Source organism: Mus musculus, chromosome 15 (assembly GCF_000001635.26).
Source record: "Mus musculus strain C57BL/6J chromosome 15, GRCm38.p6 C57BL/6J".
In the NCBI taxonomy this organism is placed as follows: Eukaryota; Metazoa; Chordata; class Mammalia; order Rodentia; family Muridae; genus Mus; species Mus musculus.
The window spans coordinates 7170637-7198611 of NC_000081.6; the positions used below are offsets into that span (position 1 = coordinate 7170637).

The 27975-nt window shown below is 44.0% G+C and overlaps 1 protein-coding gene across 7 annotated transcripts in view; it reads left to right on the top strand.

Moving 5' to 3' along the window:
- The window catches only part of Lifr (LIF receptor alpha), a 106880-nt gene extending 80027 nt beyond the window's left edge, over positions 1-26853 (top strand). For 2 of the 7 annotated variants that reach the window (XM_006519969.4, XM_011245326.3), the window contains 13 exons: positions 2220-2349; positions 2755-2924; positions 4924-5069; positions 6796-6958; positions 7268-7338; positions 8163-8376; positions 11217-11396; positions 14081-14182; positions 14930-15097; positions 16230-16391; positions 17439-17532; positions 19479-19557; positions 19910-26848. In XM_006519969.4, the coding sequence (XP_006520032.1) occupies positions 2220-2349; positions 2755-2924; positions 4924-5069; positions 6796-6958; positions 7268-7338; positions 8163-8376; positions 11217-11396; positions 14081-14182; positions 14930-15097; positions 16230-16391; positions 17439-17532; positions 19479-19557; positions 19910-20533 (2303 nt within the window). In that variant the 3' untranslated portion in view covers positions 20534-26848. Of the gene's footprint in view, positions 1-2219; positions 2350-2754; positions 2925-4923; positions 5070-6795; positions 6959-7267; positions 7339-8162; positions 8377-11216; positions 11397-14080; positions 14183-14430; positions 14711-14929; positions 15098-16229; positions 16392-17438; positions 17533-19478; positions 19558-19909 lie in introns of those variants that run through there. The other 5 variants (NM_001358593.1, NM_013584.2, XM_006519970.4 and 2 more) reach the window with 4 other exon arrangements.
- Positions 26854-27975: the final 1122 nt, after the last annotated feature.

Sequence of the window (27975 nt, forward strand, 5' to 3'; positions counted from 1 at the left end):
CTGTAATACATCCCTAGCCACTCCTCAGTACAAGCAGGAGGCTCAGGACTTCAAGCTCACCCTCCTCCTCAGCCACTCCCAGACCCACCTGGTCTACATTAGACGCCATCTCCCAACAACAGAAAAGTTAAAAATTGAGGGTATGCACTATAGACACATGGTTTCCATCGCTGTGATTTCAGACAGCATTTTAATATTTTATCATGCATGGCACTGGAGTAGAACCTTTAAAGTCTTGCTTCAACCTTTGTGTGCAACAGCGGAAGCTTGGAATATGGCTCGGTGTTCATCAGCTCAGGGCGGTGCAGCAGTAGCCTTTCCCACCAGGCAAACTGAGTCAGAAACTTCCAGGACAGGTTCTAGTATAAAGTCCAGATCAAGTTTGCTGTCTTGTCTTGTTTTGTTTTTGTTGTTGTTCTGTTTTGCTCCCTTAAAGGTATACTGTTAATTCTCCATTTATTAAAAAAAAACCTTTAAAATTGTTTACTCCTCTGAACACATTCAGACTCAAATGTAGATCAATGGAAGACTCTCATTCTTACAACATGACAACGACAACCCGCTTAGTAGACTATTGTGGCAGTACACGATCTCCTATGTCTTTGGTTGAGTTTAGTCTTAGCAGCTTGCTGTTCTCTGATGTCAGTTTGGTTATGTTTGGGGGTTTTGGAGACATGGTCTCACTCCGTAGCTCTGGTTGGCCTGGAATTCCTAGGTAGTCCAGGCTGGCCTCAAACTCATAGAAATCAGTTTTCCTCTGCTAGACGGTGTAGAATTAAACCTATGTGTCGCCATGGTACTACTTAATGGCTTTTTAAAAAAATTACATGTTACGTTCACTGGTATATTAAAAAAATGATCTGAATCAAGATTTACCCAATTTCAATTGAATTCTTTTCTAAGTTAATTTCTTTGCAAAGGGAATCGGTACATTTTGAACATTCTCCTCTCGTTTCCTTTTCTCTTGTCACACTCCTGTTTCTTTTTAATTCATTCTTATTATTTGGACTTTGAATAGACGAATGTGTATATTCTATACCCTAAAGTTATCATCACTGTAAATTATTCTAAGTTCCAGCATGTCATAAGAGTGGTAGATAATTTTGTCTTGAGTTTTAAAATAACTTTCAAAATAAGCGTATCAATGTTTAATTAATTGTCCAATAGCAAGACTGCCAAACATTCCCTCGCCATCCTCGGTGTCAGCTAAAATGCTAGCAGAGGAGCCTGGGAGACGTCAGTGAGTAAGACACTTGCTGCGCAGTCCCATGGCCTGAGTGTGGTCCTTGGAACTCACTCCCATAAAGACAGAAGGAGAGAGGCAGCAGGAGAGAGAGCGAGCCCCCACTTAATTGTCCTCTGGCCGCCGCACGTGCTCCATGACACACATGCCCCACGTGCCGTGCACACAACCAATATTAATAAACAAAGAATGTTAAACTAAGGAAACCGTTACGGGGATCTCTTGGGAGAATATAGAAAAATTTGTGTTTTGGTTGACATCTACCTACTAGTTGAAAAATTCAGCTCCTTCAAAAAGAGTATTATTTCTACAGAATATTTTACCAGGCAGATTCTTGTTTTTAACTTTAATAGAAAAATGAAAAATACTTGCATAAATACCACTTTAGGATGGATCTGTATCTGTAGCTGATTGGCTATGCAAACGTATCTTGTTTAATCAAGCGCCAGACTATAATGGTTTTAGATACCACTTGAAAGTTTTTGCACCTTCCTCCCCAGAAGTGACCTTTTTCTTTGTTCTCTGCCCCAAAGTAAAGCCAGGGCGAATGGTTCCTGTGAGCAGCGGCTGTGGCTTTTAGCATCCTGATACATCCTTCTCAGCCACAGTGTGTGAATAGATGGGATATGGTAGCCGTTTCACACTGTACATTCCCAGGGCTTGACTTAGAAGACTTTGAAGTCAAGGTTAAGGAAAAGCAATTTAGTTCATTTCTCCATTTGCTGTTGGGAGTTTGCATAGGAGCTGGGTTGAGAGTAACTCCTCAGAGTCCCTTAATAAACTGTTTTGAATGCAATACAAATTATAACAACACATCTTGCTGAAGCAGTGATGATTTCTGCCCTATCCAAAATGGAAATGTGTAAACAGCCAATTGTTTTTAGGGAATTATGCAAAAATCCCACTTAACAAAACCGTAAAACTGTAGATTGGAGGAAGACATGTGTAACCCCTTTGTCTTTCTTCTTCCTGTTAGATCCTCCCGATGTTCCTCAGAAGCTGAGCTGTGAGACACATGACTTAAAAGAGATTATATGTAGCTGGAATCCAGGAAGGATAACTGGACTGGTGGGCCCACGAAATACAGAATACACCCTGTTTGAAAGGTAATGTCAACCAGGAAAGAGTGCTGGTGGCAAAAAGTCTGGAAGGACCTGTTGAGTGACACAGGAGTGTCTTGGCACATTGCCACCATTGTCACGGATGTACTGTGGCACAGGGCAGTGTCCTGGCACATTGCTGTATTGGTACCTTATATACTGTAATAGCTGCAGTTGACCTGCATGCAGCTGCACTTTCAGGCCTTCTCTCTCAGATGCCTAAAAGGAAGTGCCTCTGATGTGGTTTGTTTATGCTTGGCTGTTTTCTATATCACACATGGTTTTATGAACCTGTGATCAGTCTTTAATTTAAAAAACAGACTTTTTATAAAGGCCAGTAGAAATCTGCTCTTGTTCCCCCAACTACTTACATCTTACAGTCTTGAAATTGTTTTTCTTTTTAACTGACAGCATTTCAGGAAAATCGGCAGTATTTCACAGGATTGAAGGACTTACAAACGAGACCTACCGGTTAGGCGTGCAAATGCATCCCGGCCAAGAAATCCATAACTTCACCCTGACTGGTCGCAATCCACTGGGGCAGGCACAGTCAGCAGTGGTCATCAATGTGACTGAGAGAGGTGAGCCACTGTTACCAGGCAGTGTCTATAAATAACCACAATAAAAATAACTCCTAAAAGGTGACTGCACGGATTAGTGTTTACTGTTTATTTTCTTTAGAGGTTTTCTCAATTTTATATTAATTAATTAATATATTCATTTATAATTTTTATTGTAAGAATTAAAGTAAATAATTTTAAATCTGACCTTTTTTTCAGTTGAGATAAAAATTTGACTCATTTAGATCAAAACTATATATGGCTTTGTTTACTCATTCTTGAATTCTGAACTTTTTTTTTTTTTTTTTGCCAAGTTCTTGAAAACATTTATTTTAAAATACTTTTTTGACTCAGAAGTCATTGCAAAAATAGTGAGTCACAAGTGCATGAATCCGACTGTCTTTCCTCAGCAACGACCCCCAAACCAGAGCGGTGACCCTGGTGCATATTGTTCACCAGAGGGATTGCCGGCTGCATGTGGCGTGCACTCACTAGGATGTGTGTCTAAACACACAGAAGTGATGACGGGGTGGGGGAGCTCCATGGTGCTGGTGGAGCGGAGTATAACTTAACTGTGATGGCGGTCACAGTTAAGATGAATCCCATCACTGTCTCTGTCTCTCTCTGTCAGATTGCACCAGCCACCTGCCCTGCACCCCCAGGGCTATAGTATAGTGAAACCACACAGTATAAGCATTCAAGGCTGGCATTTCTTAGGATAATATCCTTGAGGGACATCTAAATTGTACACTATTAATTGTTCATCTCTTTGTGTGCCAGTGAGCTCTGAGGTTTTTTTGTTTTCTTTTTGCCAATATGTAAGGCAACTCAGAATAGAAGTAGGACACATGTAGCTTTTTTTGTGGTTGTCTCTCCATCAGCCCAGTGTACTAACTCCATGCTAGGCTCTGCCTCCTCCTGAGACCTCACAGAGACTCATGGAAGACATTGGTACAAGCAAGGGGTTTGTCACCAATATGATTACTTTTTTTTTTTTTGGTTTTGTTTTGTTTTGTTTGTTTGTTTGTTTTTTGAGACAGGGTTTCTCTGTGTAGCCCTGGGTGTCCTAGAACTCACTCTATAGACCACCAGCCTGGCCTTGAACTCAGAAATCCGTCTGCCTCTGCCTCCCGAGTGCTGGGATTAAAGGCATGTGCCACCACACCCGGCTCAATATGATTACTCTTTTGTCACTTTATAAAAATAATTTTTCTTTTATATTATTTCTGTGGGTATGCATGTGCTAAGTGTGCCACTTATGTTGGTACCTGCAGAGGCCAGAAGAAGGGGGTCAGAACCCCTGTAGCTGAGTTACAAGTGGCTGTGAGCTGCCTCGTGTGGGTGCTGGGAACTGACATGAAGTGCTCTGAGCCATCTCCAGCCCCTCCTTGTTATCTGTCACTCCATCCTGCCATGCTCATTTCTGTTTCATCTGAGAGTCAGAAGGTGACACTAGAGCTGAAGGTTTTGCTTGTGTTTGTCTGCCCTGAGTCTTTCCCTCCTGTCCTATGTATACGGCTTTTCCCTTGAACCTCAGAGTCTGCAGCCATTGTAAGACTCCCCCTCCTGAGCCACACTGAATTCCTGTAGCAGTCAGCTTCATTAAAATGTGCGAGTGCACACACACACACACACACACACACACACACACACACAAACACATACACACACACCCCTAGTACACGTGGCTGTCAGTTACTCTGTATCTGTCATTCCAGCTGTACACACAAATCTCTTAAAGGTACCTTTATCTTCCCACCAGTTAGCATCCTCAATACCAGGTAAAGAACGTCGAGCACATTGCTTCTCTAAGGCCATTGGGATGACATCACCAGTAACAAACAGGTCCATGGGTTCCGCCCAGACTGTCTTGGCTTTGGCAGTAATAACACCTCCTTGTTCCCCCCTCCCCTGCCCCTACTGTATACACATCTACTTTGCTTCTAGTTTATCTTACTAGGAGAGACCTTTTCCACACTTAAACGTTTAAAGGCATGAATCTTTATAATTCTATTTACAGTTGCTCCTCATGATCCGACTTCGTTGAAAGTGAAGGACATCAATTCAACAGTTGTTACATTTTCTTGGTATTTACCAGGAAATTTTACAAAGATTAATCTTTTATGTCAAATTGAAATTTGTAAAGCTAATTCCAAGAAAGAAGTGGTAAGTAAAATTCTCCCATAGCTTTTTTTTTTTGGTTATTCTGAATAAAAAAACCCAATCTCAAAAATATTTAAGCAAATGTGTGTATACACACACACACACACACACACACTCACACACACATAAACTCTACAAACATTTATTACAGAGAATCACCAAGCCAAGAAAAACCTTATAATCCAAAGAAATGGTAGCATTTTAATTTACATTTGCACATTTGTTACTGGACAGTAAAGAGTATAAGTTCAACTTTTGCTGCTCTGTGCAACAGCTCCGTGTAGGTAGTGCTCATTAAGTTTGTGAGTGAAAAAGTATCTTTTACTGTAGCCTTTGACTAGTGGGCACAGGGAAGTAGAAGGGAATTTTACATTATTAAGCGCATCAGTAGAAGCAAGTTGAAATTGGTAATTATAAGTCAAAACTGGACTTTTTCATATATTTTAAATAATTAGATTGACTTATACTGTACCCTTCTGTAATTTGTGGTAACCCTGAAGTAAATGGCACCGTAGCCGAATGCTAATTTGGAAACTCGCTGGTTTCTGTCAAAGCATTCAGCAGGGAGTGCACAGCTTGACCTGAAAAGCCACTTTGTAAGGAGCAGCCCAGACTTTGCTGGCACATTCATCCTCAGACTTGTGTAAAACTGCTTCATTTTAACTTCATTTATATTAATTAAAATTTTTTTTGTCTATTTACTACATGTTCAGTACATAATAGAGGCTCTAGGTGATACATTCGTAAACCAGGACACTTGCCCCCGGGATGGTTCCCAGTGTCCTTGAAATAACACACTTCATCTTCCAGCTTGTCTCTAATTACCAAATTGTGTCAAAGTTTAATGGTCACTAGCTATTCACTGATTATATAATAATAATAATAATAATAATAATAAACAATAACATCTGTATAATTTAACTGACCCTAATCATTTAGATCTAATAATCAGAATAAAATGCATCCCAATATTTAATTGACTACTATGTGTTAGGTCCCAAGAAAATCCTTTTTCTGCGGTCTGGCATTTAAATAAAACCAGCATTCTCTCAGGGACTCAAGTCTGATAGTTCCTAGTCTGTGCTTGCTCGGTGGAATCATTCTCCCGATGGCAGGCAAGAAAGGACGGAGGAGGCTGCTCTTCCATTAGCCTATGCCTGTGGTGCCTACTAGCATATCAAGGGTTATGCTAGCCTCCAGGTTCCCTCAGATCTTACTCCAAGTACCTGTTAGAGTCTTCCTGGATGGCATACACACCCCCAGCTTCCCTTCCCTTCCCCCAGCTTCTCCAATTCCTGCGTAGCTATCTTGGCGACAGACTTCTGCTCTCTTTGCTCCCAGTCTCAGTCTCTTCTCAGTGTCTTGCTCCACCCACACCCCCTCCATGGCCCGGTCTATTCTGCTGACCATGTTCAGTCTGGACTCTTCTAGATGCCTCTAGCTATTCTCTCCCTCATAGCTGCAATAAAAAACCCTTCTCCTTAATCATACCTAAGAGCGGTCTTGTACTCATTCCCACTCACTATGGAGCATAATTCTCTTAATGCCGTATTTCATCAAGAACTAAAAACTATGAACTCTGTTGTTGCAATCGCAAACTAGTATGACATCCATTTGGTTTATGTTACAAGCGTAGAATGGTTTTATACCCCCCCCTATCTATAACGTGTATGGCCGTATTCCATATTCATACATAATTACCCATGTATATTTACTTGTTTTCAAATAGAGGAATGCCACAATCAGAGGAGCCGAGGATTCAACTTACCATGTTGCTGTAGACAAATTAAATCCATACACTGCATACACTTTCCGGGTTCGTTGTTCTTCCAAGACTTTCTGGAAGTGGAGCAGGTGGAGTGATGAGAAGCGACATCTAACCACAGAAGCCAGTGAGTGGGGTGATGCTAGGGCTGATCAGTAATGGGGAGATGGGAGGGTTGACAGGGAGGAACACTTGCATGGCCTTGAGGGTCATCTCTCTTACCCTGTTTTCTGGGCCCGTGTACTCTGTAGACACTCAGAGGCTGTCTCACTTTAGAATTTCTCTGTTGAAGGATTTTCTAAATGGAAGCCACCTTTTATGGGGCATTCCAGATACCCTGGAGTAAAGTGTCAAGCGCCTCCGTTTTAGTCACCGATACTGTCCCTTGCCTCACAGTTTGCATCTTCAAAGTCTAACTTAGGAATCTCTTTCCCAGCTCCTTCAAAGGGACCAGACACTTGGAGAGAGTGGAGTTCTGATGGAAAAAATCTAATCGTCTACTGGAAGGTAAATATCTATTGTTCCCTTGGATGCTTAAAGATTTTTATTTTGCCCAAGCATGCGATGTATGGACGGTGACTTAGATTTGGTGAATATTTCAAATTTTACTTGCTTATGTAGTATTCAGCTGTACTGATAAATGATATACGAAATACAGCACCAGAGAAATGTGTTCAGGGAGCCAAGGCTTCCCAGCCTGGCTACGTTTGCCATCTCCCAGCCTCATGTCTCTCATCACTCCCGCTTCCCCAGGCACTGGGACGGCCTGGCCTTGGCTCTGAACCTTTTACTCTGGTCCCGGAAGTTGTGTATATAGTGTTCAGAGGAAGACTTACAGGAATTGGGTCTTTTACCTGGTGGGGCCTAGGGGTTGGACTTAGATCTTCAGGCTGGCCAGCAAGCACCTTACCCACTGAGCCATCTTGCCAGCCCTTCTTTGAATTTTTGTATATTTCCTAGTGTTCCTGTAACGGTCGCATGGTGTGTGGGGGTTGGGGGGGGGGAAGAATACCTATGCAAGAACCCCACACCACACTGCTTCGTTTCCTTCAGGCCACGTGCTTACATTTTTGCTTCTGGAACTATAAAAATAAACATTGTTTTCTATTAATGTTTAAATTTCTGTGTACTTTCAATACTTAGCCACAAGTGCAGTTCTTTTTCAGTATTTTATTCCATTTTTGTTTAGACTTGCCCCAGGATTTTAAAATATGAGTTTCACATGACTAATGGATTCATATTCTACTGTCACCATTTATTGCGAGCTTAGCCTTAGACCTCAGAACTTTTCTCTGGTTTTAGTGACAGAATTTGCTTCTCTGTTTTCCTAGCCTTTACCTATTAATGAAGCTAATGGAAAAATACTTTCCTACAATGTTTCGTGTTCATTGAACGAGGAGACACAGTCAGTTTTGGAGATCTTCGATCCTCAACACAGAGCAGAGATACAGCTTAGTAAAAATGACTACATCATCAGTGTGGTGGCAAGAAATTCTGCTGGCTCATCACCACCTTCGAAAATAGCTAGTATGGAAATCCCAAATGGTAAGTGCTTGGGTGGCATGGGGGATGTGGGGTGGGATGGAAACCCTGTGGTATCAGCTTTCCTGATGGGAGGAGTATCCTGCCCCTCCTGTGCTATTTGCATGCTGTGCATAGAATTTGCATGCTATACATATATTTACATGTTATGCAAATAGAGGACCCAGTACTTGAATGTCTGCTGCCCAATGAGAGATGCAGCTAGCATTAATTTTTATTTTGTCTTGAGACAAGATTTTGCTATGTGATTCAGGGTAGCCTCGAATACACTAGATAACCAGGCTGTACTTGAACAGGCAGTCTTCTGCCTCAGCCTCCCAGATGTCCTCAGGATTGACAGGAAATCTACAGTGTGTAGTAGGTAATAATTACTATATTCAATTTCTTTGTCGCAGAGTATGAAAAGTTCTGGGTGTGGACGGTACTCTTAGGAAGAAATGTTTAAATGTTTGTCCGAAGACTAAAAGTTTCTTTTTAAGAGTAAGAGTTTTAGTGGGTAGTGGTGGTGCACGCCTTTAATCCCAGCACTCCGGAGGCAGAGGCAGGTGGATTTCTGAGTTCAAGGCCAGCCTGGTCTACAGAGTGAGTTCCAGGACAGCCAGGGCTATACAGAGAAACCCTGTCTCGAAAAACAAAAACAAAAAAAAATTAAATAAATAAATAAATAAAAGTAAGCGTTTCGGTTGTCATCTAGTTTTGTACCCTGTAGGACAGGGAAAGAAGACACCTGTTTCAATTGGCAGCTTTGTGGTGAATTGATTGCCCCCCCCCCCCCCCCCCCCGTGTATGTTGTTTGGGTTTTGTTGTTGTGGTTGTTTTTAGAGAAGGTCTATATAGTCCAGGTTGCCACGTGGCTAGGAATGACCTTGAACTCCTGATTTTCCAGCCTCCAAACCCAGCGTAGAAATTCTTCATTTAAAAAGACCCGTTTCTCAAAGCTAAATTAGATCTTTAATAAGGGTTTTGATTTGTTTTTGTTTTCGTTTTTTTTTGTTTGTTTGTTTTGTTTGTTTGTTTTTTTGGTTTTTGGTTTTTTGAGACAGGGTTTCTCTGTGTAGCCCTGGCTGTCCTGAACTCACTTTGTAGACCAGGGTGGCCTTGAACTCAGAAATCTGCCTGCCTCTCCACCCCCAGCCCCCCCCCCCCAAGTGCTGGAATTACCACCACGCCCGGCTAATAAGGGTTTTGAAAAACAAAAATCCTTATGACATGATTTTACAATTTTTGTGTTTTTCTCTAAATTGTGCAGGTTGCCAGCCAATGACAAACCACATTCCTTCTTGGCTTTTACATGGACGTTATTAGTCTATATTCATTACACAAACTAGTGCATTTGAACTGGATAGTTTTACACAGACATATATAACACACTTGATCATCTTTATCCTCAGATGGCCTTCTTTTACCCCCACCCCCAACTGCTTAGTCTTTCCTCTTCTCTCGTAGCTGGATTTTGTGCTGAATCAGGAGTTTAAATGGCCATTTTGTGCTCCTCTTCCAGTTGCTTCCTTAGTATGGAAAGAACTTTTTACAAGAAAGGAAAAGTCTTGTTAGGTCTCTTGAGTGTCTCTTAGTGTTGTGTTGAGGTGGTTTCTTATTTCTTGGTACTGACCTGGTTTGTCAGTCCTAGGCAGTGACCACAGAGAACTAAGAAGCAGGAATGTAGCAGGGTTGTTTCAAAGACTGGATACGCCCAGATGTGTGGCCGTGCAGAGAAGCAGGGGTCAAGGCCGGGCGCCTGTCCAGTGGCCCTCATTTGTACCCAGTGCTTCTGCAGACTGCAGCTCTTTTGTTTTCTGTTTAACTGGAGCACACTGATGGTCGCTGCTCCCAGTGGCCCTTGGGAAGGAGAGTCACAGCTGAAACTGTGGTTTCAGCTCCACAGTTGCACCCGAGCCCAGAGTCAGAGGCTCCACAGCCCCAGCTCAAGGTTAGATTATGGCTTTGTAATCACATTGAGCCAAAAGAGCTGTCTTACGTCCAACAGGTGCTCAGATTGTGTTCAGGAGGGCTGCGTTATGAACATGCATTTATTTAGAAATCTTTCCGATATATGGCTTTTTTTTTCTTTTAAACCAAACCCTTAAGTATAAATTAATTGAAGAAGTCATTCTTCTCTCCTGTCCCCATGGGAGACTGCCCTTGTCTTCCTTGGCCATGCTGGGCTGTCCTCCACTCTGGTCCCCATGCCTCACCTGCATCCTCACCTATCTGTCAGGCCCAGGTCCAGCAGAACAGACAAGCAAACCTCCCACAGCCAAGCAGTGCCTATTCTCACTCCCCAGGGGGTGCACCTCCACCCCAGTATCTCATGGTGTCTGGGAAATGCCTCTGCCCACACTGCTCACCTCACCTCATGGCATGGCCTTGTCAGCCCTTCTGCATTCCCCTCACTCCCCCAGCATTTGGGCGCTGGATGCAGGGGTCCTGGAAAGGAGATGCTCAGCTCTTCAGTTTTGGATGCTCCATCTGCATGTGCTCTGCCTCTCCCTCTCTCAGGAGCTCTGCTCACCTTGGATGGGGAGAGCAAGAGTTAGTTGTCCCCTGGTTCTTCCTCCACATAGCTATGCTGAACACTCCAGAACCAGTCTAGATCCTACTATGTGTCTACCAGATTCTAGAAGCGTCTATATTTTCTCCTCAGCTTCTGAATAAAGGTAGATGCTATAGTTATTCCAATAAGAGAGTATTATTTCTTTGCTAAACATTGCTACCTAGTTTAACCACTGTTTTAAAGTTTGTGTACAGCGAAATAACTTCAGTAACTACTGCCCATTTTCTTGAGGCTTGCCTTCTGGTATTGCTTTGACTGTCAATAAAATATCTTTCTTTTCTTGCTGAAGACGACATCACAGTAGAGCAAGCGGTGGGGCTAGGAAACAGGATCTTCCTCACCTGGCGTCACGACCCCAACATGACTTGTGACTACGTAATTAAATGGTGCAACTCATCTCGGTCTGAGCCCTGCCTCCTGGACTGGAGAAAGGTTCCTTCAAACAGCACGGAGACTGTCATAGAGTCTGGTAAGAATCCGTGGCTCTCTGAGGCCTTTAAGGGGCTTTTGAAAAGCCACACAGAGGTGACTTCCTCTCTGTGTGGTCATCTACTCTGATAGATCATCAGAGAGAGCAGCATAGATTTGTATCTGAGTGTAGGGTTTTTGTTGAGATAGGTCCTCAAACTCAGAGATCTGTCTGCTTCTTCTGCAGAAATGAAAGGTGTGTTTCCACACACCGGGCTCTGAAATGCTAGGGAATGTATAAGTGGTGGCATTTTGATAAAATAGGCTTCAATGGGAGTCAAAGATGACACAGTTTGGGAACGCACTTCTGTACAACCAAGTCAGTGCAGTCAATGCCCTCTCGCATTAGTGTGTCCAGGACTTGGGTCCTTGAGGCCTCAAAGCCACCACCAACAGTTCCCTAATATGAGGACCAGGGAAACTCAATGGAAGTGGGCATGGGATGTCTTCAGCTTTGCGATCGAGCACAGGTCTGCCCGTGAGCCTGTGAGCCTTAGCAAGTGAGCCACCATTGACGGTGCAGCCTGACCCATGTGGCACCCAGTGAGGTTTGGATCCTCAGAGCAACCGTGTTTCTCCTTTGGAAGTGGCTGCTTCCCTCCCTGCAGGGCCGCCATGCCTTCTACAGAATCAGTGTGAGCCTACGCCTTTGGGGTTTTTCTTGAGCCAGTAGTGGGCCTGTAGGTCACGATACTTCTAGAGACATCAGCTACTAGGTCTTCCTTCTGTGTTGGTGAAGCAAGCTGGAGGGTAAAGGGCCCTCAGTGGCTTCCCTCGCTAAGACAGGTTCTGGTCATTTGCTGTTTCTGCTGTTAAAGGGTGAAGGATTGCACTTGGCGATTAACCACGATGGGCTCAGCTATCTTTCCCTCTGTAAGAGCACTTCTGCAGTTGACTAAGGTGGTGGCGGTCCTCTCTTGCCCCCTTTCTCCTCTGGTCACCTCCATCTTTCTCTTCCCTACGCCTACTCTCAAGTCCTTTCCTGTGGGACTGATTTGGCTGAGCCTGTGGTCTCTCCCACTTGGGCTTGCAGAACAAGTAGGGTGCCCTTGGACAGGGCGACACAGGCAGTGTTTCTGGGAGAACAAGTTGTGACTGAGATCCCTCAGGAAGGGGAGAAGCTGCTGTAATAGCTGCCACTGTGCGTGAGCAGGCTCTCTGTGGTAGCTGAGAAAAACAAAGACACAGAGGACTTGGGAAAGGTCACAGAGTTAGGAGGCAGTGGTGCCAGAATTGAACGCTACTCGGGGCCTGGGAAAGCTGGGGATCTTGGTATTCCCTGCTGAGCTTCTGTGCTGATCCCTTCCCTTGTTCATCTCTCGATGCAGTCTTCCTCTCCTTCAGCCCTCCGTTCTCTCTGCATCACCCAGCAGGCCCCTTTGTGACATACTCGATTCAATATTGATAATCTGTAATTTTAACATAAAACAAGGTATGGGTTCACATGCAATATAAAACCATAGCCTCGAGTATATCTCCCCTCCCCAGCCCCCCCAGGGAAGGAAGGCACAAAATTGAATGCACTTAGCTGAGTTGGACTTACCATCAGTATTTACTTAGTACCTGGAAGCACTGAGTGAACACTTTAGAAAAAATAGTGTAGGGAGAAAAGTTAGCTAGCGACAGAAGCTCGGGTTTCCTTTAGACTTCTGAGGCTGACCATCTATCTCACTTGGGCCTCTGGGGTTCAGGTGTTCTTTGGGCGTGTGGCTTAAAGAAGCACTGTATTAGCCACACAGGAATATGTCCCATCCAGAAACAGATGCCTGCTGCACTGTTAGGGCCTCACGAAGGCCTTGCCTCCTCCTGCTTTCTCCTCCTCCGTCCTCTTAGAGAGCACTTGGAGGAGCTCTTTCCAATCTTAGAACTGATCAGTACTTCTCTTTGTATCCGGTGCTTACTACCCGAGACCCATGGCTGCCCTCGCCCCGTGTCTTCCCCCAGGCTTGGCCAGCTTCTCCGGGATGAGAAGGGCTCTTCGTGTGTTTCCTTGTTTCTCAAGTCTTGTCTTACAGATTTGATGAGACATTAAAAGGTGCTTTAGGAATTGAAGAAAGAGAATCATCTAGAAGTGGGGATATGGGGGGCACACAAGGAAGGGGGTGGTAAAGGACTGGAGAGTAAGGACATCCATATGGAGATGCTATGATAAAACTCACTACTTTGTGTGCTAACCTAAAAAAGTAATTAAAAAAAACTTGAGACACGTCTTGTGTGTCCGTCACTCAGTGTACATTATAAAGGGAAGCAAGCGATGAAGGCCTGGTTCCTGTGTCCCAAAGCTTTGAGCTGAGCAGGGTTTCTAGTGCTGGGACTAGGGGAAACATGCGTTTCTGTCCATCCCCAAAATGATGGCACATAGATGAGCGAAAGCACCATGACCGTGCTGACCACACGGTGGTGCCTGGGAAGTAGGAATAAGATGTCAGCCTCAGCTACCTTTGTCTCTTCAAAGAAACGTCATCCTGTGATCTTTTCATTACTATAGACGTGAAGATGTTCGTGGTTTGCTGAGTACTCCTAAATGTTTGCCAAATTTGAAAAAAAAAAACAATATATTTTTATAATAGATCTGTAGCTAGCTTTGGAAATTTTAGCATGTTATAAATTTTATGCTTCTAAGATAAATGTTCTTGCTTTACCCACATAGACTGATGAAAGTCCACTGATTTGTTTATCCTACAGATCAGTTTCAGCCAGGAGTAAGATACAACTTTTACCTCTATGGGTGCACTAACCAGGGATACCAACTGTTACGTTCCATAATTGGATACGTAGAAGAACTGGGTAAGTTAAATGTCTGAGTTCTCTTAAAGTTTGGCTAACACAAGACCGTGTAAATAGGCAAGTAGCAGGGGTCACGCTCTAGAACATACCGAATTTAGTTGGTTAGATCAAAGAAGATAAAATAATTCCTATCACAAATTTATCAAAATTGTTAGTCACTTGTCTCCACCTGCTTGTTGATTTCACAGTTTCAGTCTTGACACTGAGGAAGTTATATCATGGCTGTCGTACTTGATTTGTGTTTACAGAAGCTTAAAAACTTGGAAATGTATCCAGGCCTAACACCAGAGAGGGGAGTATCCCTGAAGTCTGTTTGAGCGGTCACTTAAAATATGCGGCACATGGGGGGCTGGAGAGATGGCACCGACTGCTCTTCCAGAGGTCCTGAGTTCAATTCCCAGCAACCACATGGTGACTCACAACCATCTGTAATGGGGTCTGGTGCCCTCTTCTGGTGTGTCTGAAGAGAGCAATGGTGGCATACTCATATGTATAAAATAAATAAATAAATCTTTTTAAAAAACCATACATGCGGCACAGGTTATCCCCTGGATGCCTGTCTGTGTAAAGGCTGTGATTCCTCCCTGAGCTCCGCCTGGTTATTAGCGTAGAGTTGTTCAATCATCAGAGGAATTCATGCTTGAGTAAAAAGCACAGCTTAATTCCAAGATTAGGTGTTTCTAAAGCCAGAAGTCTCGGGAGCACTCACTCCCCTGCCCTTCAGCCCTTGACTGCTTGTTTTGACAGCTCCCATTGTCGCGCCAAATTTCACCGTGGAAGATACGTCGGCAGACTCGATATTAGTGAAATGGGACGACATCCCCGTGGAAGAGCTCCGAGGCTTCCTAAGAGGGTATTTATTTTACTTTCAGAAAGGAGAGAGAGATACGCCCAAGACGAGGAGCTTGGAGCCACGTGAGTAAATGACCGCCTGGGTTCTAGTGCTGTGTAAAGACAGACAGACAGACTTCCACTGGCCACATAAGAGCAGAGGGGCTGCTGCACAGCTGAGCACAGTTTCCAGAACTATCTCAGAGAATACAATAAATAGAACGTAAATTCTTTCAAAGTCAAAATCGCTTATTTAGTTAGAATCTTTATAAGCCCCACAGAATGGTGGCCACTTCTTACTAGTGTTACATGAACCACACCATATGATATTATTTATTTTTTAATGTGGTTTTATATCTAATAACCAAAGAGGCAAAAAATGGGTTCAGAGCCCCAGTTATGATCTGGAATCAAAATGGTGGCAAACTGTAGGGTTAATGGGTCCCAGGACACTCTGGGAGGCAGGATGATGCAGGAGTTGACCACACTTACCCTATGCTGTCACCTGGGTGGCCATGGGGAAGCCAATCCGAGGTCACCGCTCTGGGGCTGGGTAAGCAGAGTATGAGGTGTAGGACATCCAGAGCTGGCTCTGGGGTCCCTGGGCCTGCAAGGAGTCTGGAGCCACCAGGTTCCCAGTCTCTCTGACACCCAGGTGCCGCTGGGAGCCGTGGAAGACCTGGGCTTGGCTTGGCGGTGGCTTGGAGGTGACCATGGCTAGGAGTGCAGAGAGGCCTTCTGCGGGAGATTAGACAGAGGCTCCATAGGTGAAGGCCATCACCGTGTCTCCCCACAGCGGATCCTGATGGAAAGAGGCAGTCCACGGTTTTAAGACGTTTATTGTCATGGCTGAAAGTGGATGAGTGAAACCATACCCCCTTCTCAGGGTGGGCCTGAGGTTAAATACCTTGGGCAGGGAGGAGTATCAGAGTTTTCCCTTAGTCACAGACAGGGAAGTGATTTTTATGGAGTGCCTGCTGTATGCCAGGCATTGTTCTAACAAATGTACATGAAAATTTTACAGGATGCCACATCCCCTACAGAGTCAGAGAAGCCAGAGTTGGGAGTAGTTAGATGGTTTGACTGGTGGGGGAAGAACTTGAATGTGGCCCCGGAGCTTTGGTTGGGCGTGGGCAGCAGCAAGGTGTTCTCCCTCAGGGTCTCATCCCCGAGTTTAAAGTGACCTCAGGGTGAGTGAGATTATCCTTTGCTTTAGATCATTCTGACATCAAGCTAAAGAACATCACTGACATATCCCAGAAGACACTGAGGATTGCTGACCTTCAGGGTAAAACCAGTTACCATCTGGTCCTGCGAGCCTATACACATGGTGGTCTGGGCCCAGAGAAGAGCATGTTTGTGGTGACCAAGGAAAACTGTAAGTTCAACACGGCCCTAGAAACACCTTTGCCACTGGAGCGATAGTGTCCTTAGCATCTGGGGACATCTTTGTTCCAAGCTCCAGGCCCGTGATTCTCAACCTTCCCAGTGATGCACCCCTTTAATACAGGTCCTCATGTTGTGGTGATCCCCCAACCACAAAATCCTTTTCATTGCTACTTCATAACTGTAATGTTGCTACTGTTATGAATTGTAACGTTAATATTTTGGGAGATAGAAGTTGGCCAGATAGGCCGCAGGCCGCAGGTTGCGGACCACTGTTGTAAGGTTTCACAGTTCATTGCTTTTTTATGTCAGGAAGAGCGGACTGTCAAAGGCTATGAGAGAACTTTTTTTGTTTTTGCTGTCAATTATTTCCCTATAAGTATGTAAGAAATTAATCAATTTAGGGATGCACCCCAAATCTACAACCCTAAATGCATAGTTGGGATTTTTTTTAATGCAGTTTAAATATTTTCCACACTAGTTTGATTTTAATAGGTCTAGGGAATTGCGTAAGAGACAGTCGCTCTCTAACCTTCAGTAAGACCACACTTGTTAAGTCTGAGATGGCAGTAGACAAGGGTGGTAGCCTTTGCTGTCCTTCACCGGGAGAAAGCTTCAGTTTGGCTTCGGGCTTCCCCTCCACCAGAATGGAGTCCTTGTCCAGGTCTGGAGCACAGGGCCAAGAGGCCGTGAGGCATTAAAACAGTGTTGCAACTGGACGTGATGCTGCCCCATCGAAGACAACTTGGCAATGTCTGGTGATGTTCCTGACTGTCATAACTGGAGTGCTGCTGGCATCTCATGGTTAGAAACCGGATGTGGCTAAGCCTCCACACCAGAGCGCACAGGGCAGCCCTCCCTGCCCCTCCTCACACCAGAGAGAGCTTGCCTATATGTCACCAGTGGCAGGATTGAGTAATCATACTCCAGTGTTGGTGGCCCTAGATCAGTTAGAGTTTTGTCTCTTCAGATAATAAATGTCTTGTGGACTCCATACATCCGGTGGTGATTTTCAATGTTGATAACTGTTTCTTTTCAGCTGTGGGATTGATTATTGCCATCCTCATCCCAGTGGCTGTGGCTGTCATTGTTGGCGTGGTAACGAGCATCCTTTGCTATCGGAAGCGAGAATGGTAATGGTTCCTGTGTGTGTATTCACCCTCTTGTTTTTACAAGCCTCATTGTGCAGTCATGTTATGCATGTCGGACATTTTTTTTTTTTAACTTAGAAGGTTGACTTTCAATATCAAGTAAGAAATAACATTTTATTGAAAATATTTAAGAACTCAAAGAGTAAAAGCCGTCATTCTCCCTACTGTCTTTACTAATAATTTATCCCAGTAAATGGCATTTTAAAGAAAGTGGAGCCCTTTCTGTGATGACTGCAGCCATTTTGTCCTGTCCTAGCCAGGACAGTTCCTGGCAGTCACCCCAGAGCCCACTGCTCTCCTATGAACCCCTAGCCACACTCACACCTCTACCTCTCCCCACCCCACACCCCTTCAAAGATAAATTGACCATGGCTATCTGCAAGTTTATATCCAAGTTAATGATCTAGATGGGTCCTAATGGCCTATTAGACCTGGTTTTTTTGTTCATATGTTTATTTCTTATGAATGCTCCTTCCGTGAGAAAGAGGTTATAGTTGTGAATAAAGCAAGCCTGGTCCTTGGGAGTCTCCCAGCAGAGCGAGAGCAAGAGCGAGCGAGCCAGAGAGAGAGAGCGAGAGAGAGAGAGAGAGAGAGAGAGAGGGCATGCCAGGGAAGCATAAACATGCTTACAGGGAAGGAAGAGGAAGCAGGAAGGCTGCCCTGGGGAGAGCCCTGGAGGGTAACAGGGCTTCGGGTAGAGAACGTTCTAGAGAGAGTGGTTTCAGGTAGACTCTGAAACTGGAGGCACTGTATAATTGGGCAAAGTGAGGGGGGGGGGAGAGGTGTGAGTGGGGTTAGGGGTTCATAGGAGAGCAGTGGGCTCTGGGGTGACTGCCAGGAACTGTCCTGACTAGGACAGGACAAACTGGCTGCAGTCATCACAGAAAGGGCTCCACTTTCTTTAAAATGCCATCGTTAGTGACAGTTTTGAAGATTCCTGGCTTCCAAATGAAAGGAGTAATACACAAATAGAATAACCTATTTCGGCAACTAATTCCAACTTTAAAACAATCATTTCAGTACACGAAGAAAAAAAGAGGCCCAGAACCTGGAACATTCAGACTCATGTTAACACAGTCACCGTCCTTGAGGAATCCCAAACAATAGTGTCCTTAGTACTTCTGAGTATAAAAATACAGAGTGTTGAACAAATCTTTCCTCTGATGTTGAGTTTCTACCTAAGATTGTAGCTTAGCTCAATCCCCCCTTCAGCTCAGCAGGCCGTTTCCCTGCCATTCATGGCTGCAAACTCTAATACTTTTTGTTATTATTTAACCTGATATGATGACTCATGGCTGCAGTTCCAGCACTTGGGGGCTGAGGCAGGGAGAGTGAGTGCCATAAGTTTAAGGGCAGCCTGGGCTACCATAGCAAGTCTCTACCTCTAAAGAAAAATGAACAAAAGTGCATGCTCTAACACACATACATGCATGCACATGCATGCGCGTGCACACACACGCACACACAAATGAAAATAGAATTGATTGCTTTAATGTCAATGCCTGTGCACTTACCAACCTTGGTCGAGCACTTCCATGCACTGGAAGTGTCCCTTGTGCGGGCCAGACCCCTGTGATGACCAGAGTACTGCATGTGCTCACCGGCCCTTTTGACCCTGCTTAATCCGGTTCGTGGTGAAAACTTGGCTCTACTTCATGTGAGACATGATGGCAGCCGTCACTGTAAGTTATTTGCTTTCATTTCCTTGAGCCAAATAAGGCCTTCTAGCTAGAGCATAGAGTGGTGGTTCACAGCGTTCACGCCAAAGCCCTGTGTCTGCAGCTCTGGCGTAAAGAGCTTCTATTTGTGTCTCAGGTGCTCATTGACATTGTCACAAGAAAGCCTCAAGCCAAGCTGGCTGGTGCCTACATTTTGTTACACGATCACTGCGTGATGGTAATTAAATCAAATTCATTCTTTATTTGAAGGATTAAGGAAACATTCTACCCAGATATTCCCAATCCAGAAAACTGTAAGGCGCTACAGTTTCAGAAGAGCGTCTGCGAGGTAATCCGTCCTTCTCCGTGGTTGTCTTTGGGGACATGGGGCCCTTTCCTCTGTCTGTTGTGAGAAGCTTGGGAGGTGTGGCTGTCCCCGTGGAGAACAGAACATGCATGTCTAACTCTGTCTGATGTCCAGAGGTCTTCGTCTTCAGCGTTCACACCGTGCTTCTTCTGCTGCTATTAATAGCAAGAAAAATATTGACAAGGAGGGGGGGAAAAAAGTAGCTTCGCTCTGGATGTGAACTCTAGAGCTGCCGAGGCAAAGGTTTATAAACAGATGTGGAAAAAAAATATGAGGGGCCCCACAGGAGCGTGCAACGCTGCCGTCTTAACCACTGTACCAAATTTATTTCCAGGGAAGCAATGCTCTTAAGACATTGGAAATGAACCCCTGTACCCCGAACAACGTTGAAGTCCTGGAATCTCGGTCGATAGTCCCTAAAATAGAAGATACAGAAATAATTTCCCCAGTTGCTGAGCGTCCTGGGGAAAGATCTGAGGTGGACCCTGAGAACCATGTGGTCGTGTCTTACTGCCCACCCATCATCGAGGAGGAAATAACGAACCCCGCGGCCGATGAAGTGGGAGGGGCTTCCCAGGTCGTGTACATCGATGTGCAGTCCATGTATCAGCCGCAAGCCAAAGCAGAGGAAGAGCAGGACGTGGATCCTGTGGTGGTGGCAGGCTATAAGCCACAGATGCGCCTTCCCATCAGCCCCGCTGTGGAAGACACAGCAGCAGAAGATGAAGAGGGTAAGACCGCCGGTTACAGACCTCAGGCCAATGTAAACACTTGGAATTTGGTCTCTCCAGATTCCCCGAGGTCCACAGACAGCAACAACGAAGTTGTCTCTTTTGGAAGTCCGTGCTCCATCAATTCCAGGCAATTCTTGATTCCTCCTAAAGACGAAGACTCTCCTAAATCTAATGGAGGAGGGTGGTCCTTTACAAACTTCTTCCAGAACAAACCAAATGACTAACCAGGTCACCCTTTGTCACTTCAGTCTGCCATCTCAGTAAGTCCTCCCTGCCGCTGTCCTGGCAGCAGCTGGGGCATTTCTGGAGGGACCCTGCAAATGTTGATAGCCAGGGACCTTCACTCTGGGCAAGTGACACTAGAAGTGTTAATGTGCTTTTAATGTATCCTAAAAGCCAGAGTGCAGTGACTCAGCCCTCAGCCGCGGAAACTCAAGAGTTGAAGCTGTTTTTGATTGAGCCAAAGAACCCTCCCAAAGGACCTCAAGACTAACCAACTCTGTGTAGTACATACATGCTAACCAGATCTCACAACCGTTTTCTGTTGTTAATGGCTTTCTCAGCGTTGTATGGTATGGGATTGCTAGTGGATTTACAGGCAAGGGAGAAAACCTTCCCAAGTCAAACAGCGTTAATTTGCCTGACATTTACTGCGGTCTAGAGGAGAACCAAGCACAGATCTTAAAGCCGTGGTGATGTCTCTGTCCACAGCATTTACAAAAGCAAATCTAGTTTTTCATGTAGCAGCAGCTATCTGGCGTTCTGTTTGATAAAGCGTGCTGATTTCTGTGCCTACTGTATAATGGTTATCAAACAGTTGTCTCAGGGGTACAAACTTGGAAAAAGCAAGTGCGACGCTGACCAGTCCGAAATGGCATCACACCGTCCTGCTTTCTCGGGGTGTGAAAACCTTTCCCCTATCATGTAGCTTGCACGACAGCTTCCATTAGTATAGTTGACTGCCCTAATGTTGGAAATCTCTCGAACTATGCCCAAATTTTCTCTATTTGCTTTGTGTTATGTTATAGGGTCTGCTTCGTAAGAGCGAATTTATCATTATTTACAGGTAGATAATTGTAATGAGTTACTACGTAAGATGACTACTAAGAAATAGCTAGTGGTGTGTGCTGACTGCATAGCTGTGATTAGACTCAGCTCTCCCTGAGAGGATAGGCCATTAAGCCTAACCAATAGCTGGCTGATGATCGCTGAGGCTTCTCAGGAGCTTTCCCTGCTGCTCATGAGTCTCGGCTTCTCCCCCCTCAGGCAGTTGGGGGTCCAGAGTCTCAGACCTTGCCTTCAAATCCATAAACTTAAACATAAAGGGAGATAACTTCCCTTTGGAGCAGTTAGTGGTTAAACTGTAATAGAGGTCAGAAAACTTACGGAAGTGGTAGGTCGTGGCCTGTGATGGTTCCGTCAGCAGTGAAGTGGCAGATCCTGAGCACAGCACCCTCAATACACCCTGGTCTCTCATCAGCAACGTGTACAGGGAATGGGATTCTTAGAAAAGCTGTAAAAACCTAAAATGTATGTCATGTGTTTGCTCTGCCTTTGGGTGCATGACAGTTTGAAACACCCCAGGAGTAGACGACCTTTATTTGTGTCATCTGAAGTCCCCCAAATCTTACAGATAATGGCTTGTTCTTTTAGTTCAGATTTTATCTTTTATTTTTATTTTATTTTTTATTTTTTATTTCTTTTCTGACAGGGTCTCACTATGCAGCCCTGGCTTTCCTGGAACTCACTATGTAGATAAGGCCAGCCTCAGACTCAGAGATCCACCTGTTTCTGTCTCCCAACCTGGAACTCACTATGTAGATAAGGCCGGCCTCAGACTCAGAGATCCACCTGTTTCTGTCTCCCAAGTGTTGGTGTGCGTGTCACCATGCCTGGCTTCTTATTTTATCTTCTAAAGAATCATGTGAGAAAAAAAATACAGGATGACAAGGGACAAAGTCATGATCCTGTTTTTAACCCTAGGATTCAACTACATTTTGGAGCTCCATGATATAGTTAGTAGCTCTTAGAAATTTTCAGTACTGAAAAATATTCCAAGCCAGAGCCAACACCAAAGAGTTTCTGTCTTCCTTGTGCCCTCTGGCTCCATCCTCTACCCAGCCACTCTAAGCCCTGCTGCCTCCTCCCCCCACACCACGCCCCTCCCCTTCTCCCACCCCCTCCCCCCCTCCCCACTCCCTGAAACATCTTACTACTGCTATGCCCTGCTTGGCCTCTGCCTTGTTCCCCAGTGAAGCTTCTCAGTTTCTTATTCCCATCTAATTGGGATCAGAGTTTGCGAAGGTTACAGCTCATCATTCCGCACTACGTTAATCTGGGAACACGGGACGGTCAGGAGAAATGGACTCATTCTGTCCAAAGGATGTCCTTTTGGCGTGGGTGTCCAGAATGTTGGGAGTTTAGAGTGCTGCTCACCCCACCCTGCCTCTCAAGTCCATTCTCAAGGACCACTGACTGAGGTATGCAGAAGCGGGGCAGCCCTGGATTATTGTAGGAGAATGTGACGTAGGACTAAGGCCAAGGCAGCTTTTTTTTTTTTTTTTTTTTTTCCCCATTGAAGTGAATGCAGCTGCCTCCCTGGGCAGTGTTGTTACCTCTGTGGGTGTGTATATAGGAGTAGCCTAAACAGGAAGAGGACAAGGGAGAAGCAGACCACCACTGCCATGCCCTTAATACCTGTCTCATGGTTTGGGACTTTGGCAAGTGTGCACTGCGGCATCAGTGCAAGGGTCGTTCGTGCCTTCAGTGCAAGTTGGCCTCGTAGTGGATATACTCTGACGTCGGGGGTCACTGTGAGAGAAGAGCCTACAGGTGTTCCCAGCTCGAAGTGGATATACTCTGACATCAGGGGTCACTGTGAGAGAAGAGCCTACAGGTGTTCCCAGCTCGAAGTGGATATACTCTGACGTCAGGGGTCACTGTGAGAGAAAAGCCTACAGGTGTTCCCAGCTCTTAGGAAAAGGAGAGAAACTATTCCTTCCTAAGAAGAGCCCAGTCATTGGCCAGGCAACTCCAGATATCTCGACCAGAATTAGGTTCCTGTCTGTCTGTTGAACAGAGCCACATGCACACCCTTTTGTAAGCCAGTTTCATTCAGATTTCCCTGGTGAGACATGGAGATTGAGGGTATCATAATACTTATGAGTGGCCATTTTCAATAACATCTAATTAAAGAGAACATTCTTAAATACTTAATAGGCTTTTTGAGTTTTACACTCCATGAATTAGTGCACATGTACCTTCGGAATCTTCCTGTTGGTTGAACCTGTGGTGTCCCGGCCTTGAGACGGCAGCTCTGCATATCTGGAACGCTGGGTTGTGTTTCTGAGCTGGGTGATAGAGGTGCTTTTGTTCCTGCAGCTGGCAACAGAAGCCGCCATTCATCGGGAAGCTCGAGGGAGGAGCTGTCAGCCTCGGTTTGCACATTAGTCTTGCTTTCGTGGTTCAGGGGAACTGGAAGGATTGCATTCCGAACACCCAGCACTGTCGCACTCAGACATGACAGTAGGAAATCACAGTCTTAGAAGTTCTTGCAAACTGAACTCTTGTTAGAAAGCTCTCCTGTCACAGTAATCCTGACTGTATTTGCATCCGTCCCAGCCCTTTCAGTGCTCAGTATACCTAATTTAGTGAAAGGCTTAAGAATGCTTCCTCCCGATAGAAATTTGAAGTCAATGTCATGGTATTTTGCAATTCAAGTACCCCTTCATATGTCAATATGCAGAAAGTATTATCTCAAAGTCTCTTACTGCTTAGGCACTTACTCAGATAGAATTTGTTGTGTTTGCACTAAGGTAATTTCTACTGTTTCCTGTTTGAAACTGGGTTGAAATGAGCAAAATGGCCTTTTAAAGGATCCCGAAAGTACAATACTTGGCATCTCAAGTGAAGTGTGGGGGAAGGGCCATCAGCTGCTAATGCCAGGCACACAGTGAGAGTTCTGTGTCTGTATTGATGGGGTCCCTTTCTAGAGTGTGACAGATTCCGTGGAACTGTCTTGAAGGATGGGAGAGATTAAGATGTGACTCGCATAGATAAAAAAGAATTGACTGAAAGATTTGGATACATTGTGGAAACAGCCCCACAGTGTGAGGGAAACTGTGAAGACTCATCAGGCCTTTCACTAGATGCGCCCTGTCAGCACCCTATTCACTGCAGAGTTGTTTGCTTTTGTGTCATGAGCTATTAGCTTGGAGACCCATCTGTACCAATCTGGCTTGCGTTATGTCAAGCAGCATGCATGAGCGAGCTTAGCTGATCACTAGAAGAACTCATTGTCTTGGTAAGATATACCAAGGCATTTCCTTGAATTGATTTGATACTTTCTTGTGAAAAAAAGTTTCATGCTGTCATACCTGTCTTACCTCAGTGTCCAGGACAAAAAAATTTACAGAGGGGGTGGGGGTGGGGCCAAGCAAAAACTGTTAATCTTTTAGACATAACCCTAGAATATCCTTCAAAGTGATTTCGCTTGAATCGTGGATTCTGCCCAGTGCTATTCACCCTGTTTAAACCTCTTAGTTTACTAGGGTTGTTGGATTTTTGCTCCCTTTATCTTAATAATTACATGACCATATTCATGCTGATTATAATACAGAGGACTTATTTCTAAATGGAGGCATAAATGATTGTGAGCAACATTTAGCTGAGCACTACCAAGTTTTGTTTTGTTTTGTTTTGTTTTTCCTCTTGTTAGAGTTTCTGGGGTTGTCCTCTGGCCTAGAATAGCCACATGCTTCTAATTATGATACGAGATTGTGACTGGATCAGGCTGTCCTTAACCAGAGTAGTACTTCTTCTCCTGTATTATGAATGGCAGTTTTTGTCCAAGGTGTAAATAGAATTTGCTTAAGTTAAATTCTAACTGTGGCATACTTTTATTATAAATAAACCATATCCGATTGCACATTAAACAAGTGTGCAATTTTTGGTTGCTGGAACCGAATACTTTAAAAATGAAAAAAACATGCTGAGGATAAAAGACAGGAACATTAATGTTAGTTGATTCATATGGGCCTTCAAGATCGCCTTTGTATAGACAATCAACATGAAAAGAAATCCCGCTGTAATAGGCATTTTGCTGTACTTATGCCTAGAATATTTGGTACATCTAAATTGGCTGCCTTCCTAATTTTATTCTGATTTCTTACATGCGCTTTTATTTGTAATTATTCCATCTCAAATGGGTAGTTTCAACTTTCCGAACTAGCTCCAACATCCAGTAGCATATCTTTAGAGATCAAAATATCTTTAGGTAGTAATCCCATCGTCCTTAAGTCCTGAGCAGCTGAGCCCTTTGGCAGGTGGTCCTAGAACAAAAGGCTGAAGGGAGGTTTGCGGGGCGATGCTCTCCTTTGATGCAAACACTTTCACTGTCTTTTCCGATTAGCTCAATTATAAACACCCAGCTCCTTCCGCTTACGTTTCCTTCTGATGTAGTCTTTGACAAAGTATGAACAGCATGGTGAAGGAATGTTGAGGAATGAACCCTGTCCAGCTCCTTGTGATGGGGTAGATGTTAGGGGATACCACAGGACACAGCTGCTAAAAGACATTCTCTTTAGAGTTGCTTTAAAAAGGTTGTTCTGGATAGAGAGATACGCTGAGTCCCAGATGATACCAACTTACAGGCATGTCCAAAGGTAAAGTAAGCCATCTGAAAATTCTCATTGGTCCTAGGAAAATTTTTTAAAATTTATTTTACCAGATCTTTCACTAGCAGACAGGCCATCAGCCATCTTCCCTGTAACACTAAGAAATTACCACTTTTTTTCCTTTCAAATTTGCATTACAGTGCATTACTGTTTACAAGACACACATACTGTGAACAGATCTAAGTCTTCGTCTTTTGTAAGGTTTGTAGAATGAATGTTGTTTTAAAAGATGGTGTCATGTTAAATATCTCTAGGTCTCTGTAAATGCTAGCTCCTGTTTACTAACTTTTGTTTGGTCAGGTGTGTGTCCATGTAGCTGAAAGAAGATAGAAATTGCTGTTTGCATAACTTTCCCCTGTTTTGTTTCTTGCAAAATTATCACTACAGACTTGTGTTAAATCAAAGGATCGGTTATGATGTGCAATACCTAAAATCATGTTCAGTCCTATAAGGAATCTTTTCAATGCTCACACACAGGACATAAAGGAGATTGATGTGTGTGTGTCTGCGATTCACTCCGACTCAAAAGATTCTGAGTTGAGTATAGAATAAAACAGTACTCACGGAGATTGACAGCGGAGACATTCCCAGCTTTGTGAAATGTTATGTCGCTGTTAAAACGGGAAATTTGAACCCTTTATAGCATAATTTCAGAATTTAGCGTCCATATCTTTTGAGAGACATGATTATCACAAGAACATAGATGATGTAAATAGCCTAAGACACTGCAAATATAAAACTACTATCGCTTGGCTGTTAATTATATAAAGATGTTACCAATGTCTGTTTTTAAAACATGCATGTATTTAACAATTTTATCATAGTATTGTCATGGAAAAAATAAATATATTTTCTTACATCTTACCCTAGTAAATTTGGACATTTATTGTTTGGGGGTGCTTTCCCTCATGTCTCAAACATTTAAGAAAAGTGTCCTTCACTTTGTTCTTTGTTTAGTTCTTACTCTTATCCCATAATAATCACAGTGACTCTATAGCAACCAAGAAGCTTTAGCGGTGGCTTTAATATTTGGAGGTATTGCTGTGCTGCTGATAGCACCTTCTATTTGCTCTGTTAAGTTCATGTTATATTTATAGAGAAAAAAAAGGATTCTTATATTTAAATTAAAAAATCAAATTACTTTTTACAAAGTGAGAACCTAGCATTAGCAAGTAGCAAGATTATTGCCATATGTAGTCGTGCACACCTTTAGTCCCAGCCAGCACTAAGGAAGCAGGAGCAGAGGCAGAGGGATCTCTGAGTTGGAGGGCAGCCTGGTCTATATAGATCCAGGCCACCCAGGGCTACATACTGTCTCAAAAAAGAAAAGAAAAGAGAAATGCTGGTCCTTAAAGCAGGAGTTGTAATTTATTATTTCCCAAGAGAGCTGAATATTTCAGGAGTTTCTGGGAATGCATAAAAATTTCAACTTAATTTTGAAATATAGCAATTGACTTAACAAAAGTCCAGTCATTTAGAAGTAGGCAGTGGCATTAGAGAAATGTTCTTTGTCTTTTGTGGCTCAGACTTACCACGAATAACAGCCAGAGCATGAATGGACCCGACTTGAGCCTGTAAAAGTACAAGCCAGTTGTAGATTAGTTGTGAAACACATGTTAATATTTAAGTGCTAGAAAAGCTCACACATATGGTCTGTACTTTGGGGAATTCTCAATGGAGAACTTGTTCCCAGAAGGTTGAGTTTCTGAAGCCAAATTGTGTACCACTGTTACCTACAGGAACAGAAAAAGTGCAAAGAAAAGAGCCATGTGCTCATTAGGAAGAAAAAAAAAAACCCTAGAGATGGATGAATCAGTAAGTGGTAATGTGTGATATCCAACATCATAGCACAGTGTGATAGCAACCCTCCGTCCTTCACAAAAGAATTATAGAATTTATTTGAAATGACCTATACATTTGATCCAGTCCCCTTCCCCATGAACGACCGGCAGGAAAACTGATTTCAAGTCATCCAGTCTCTCTAACCCAGG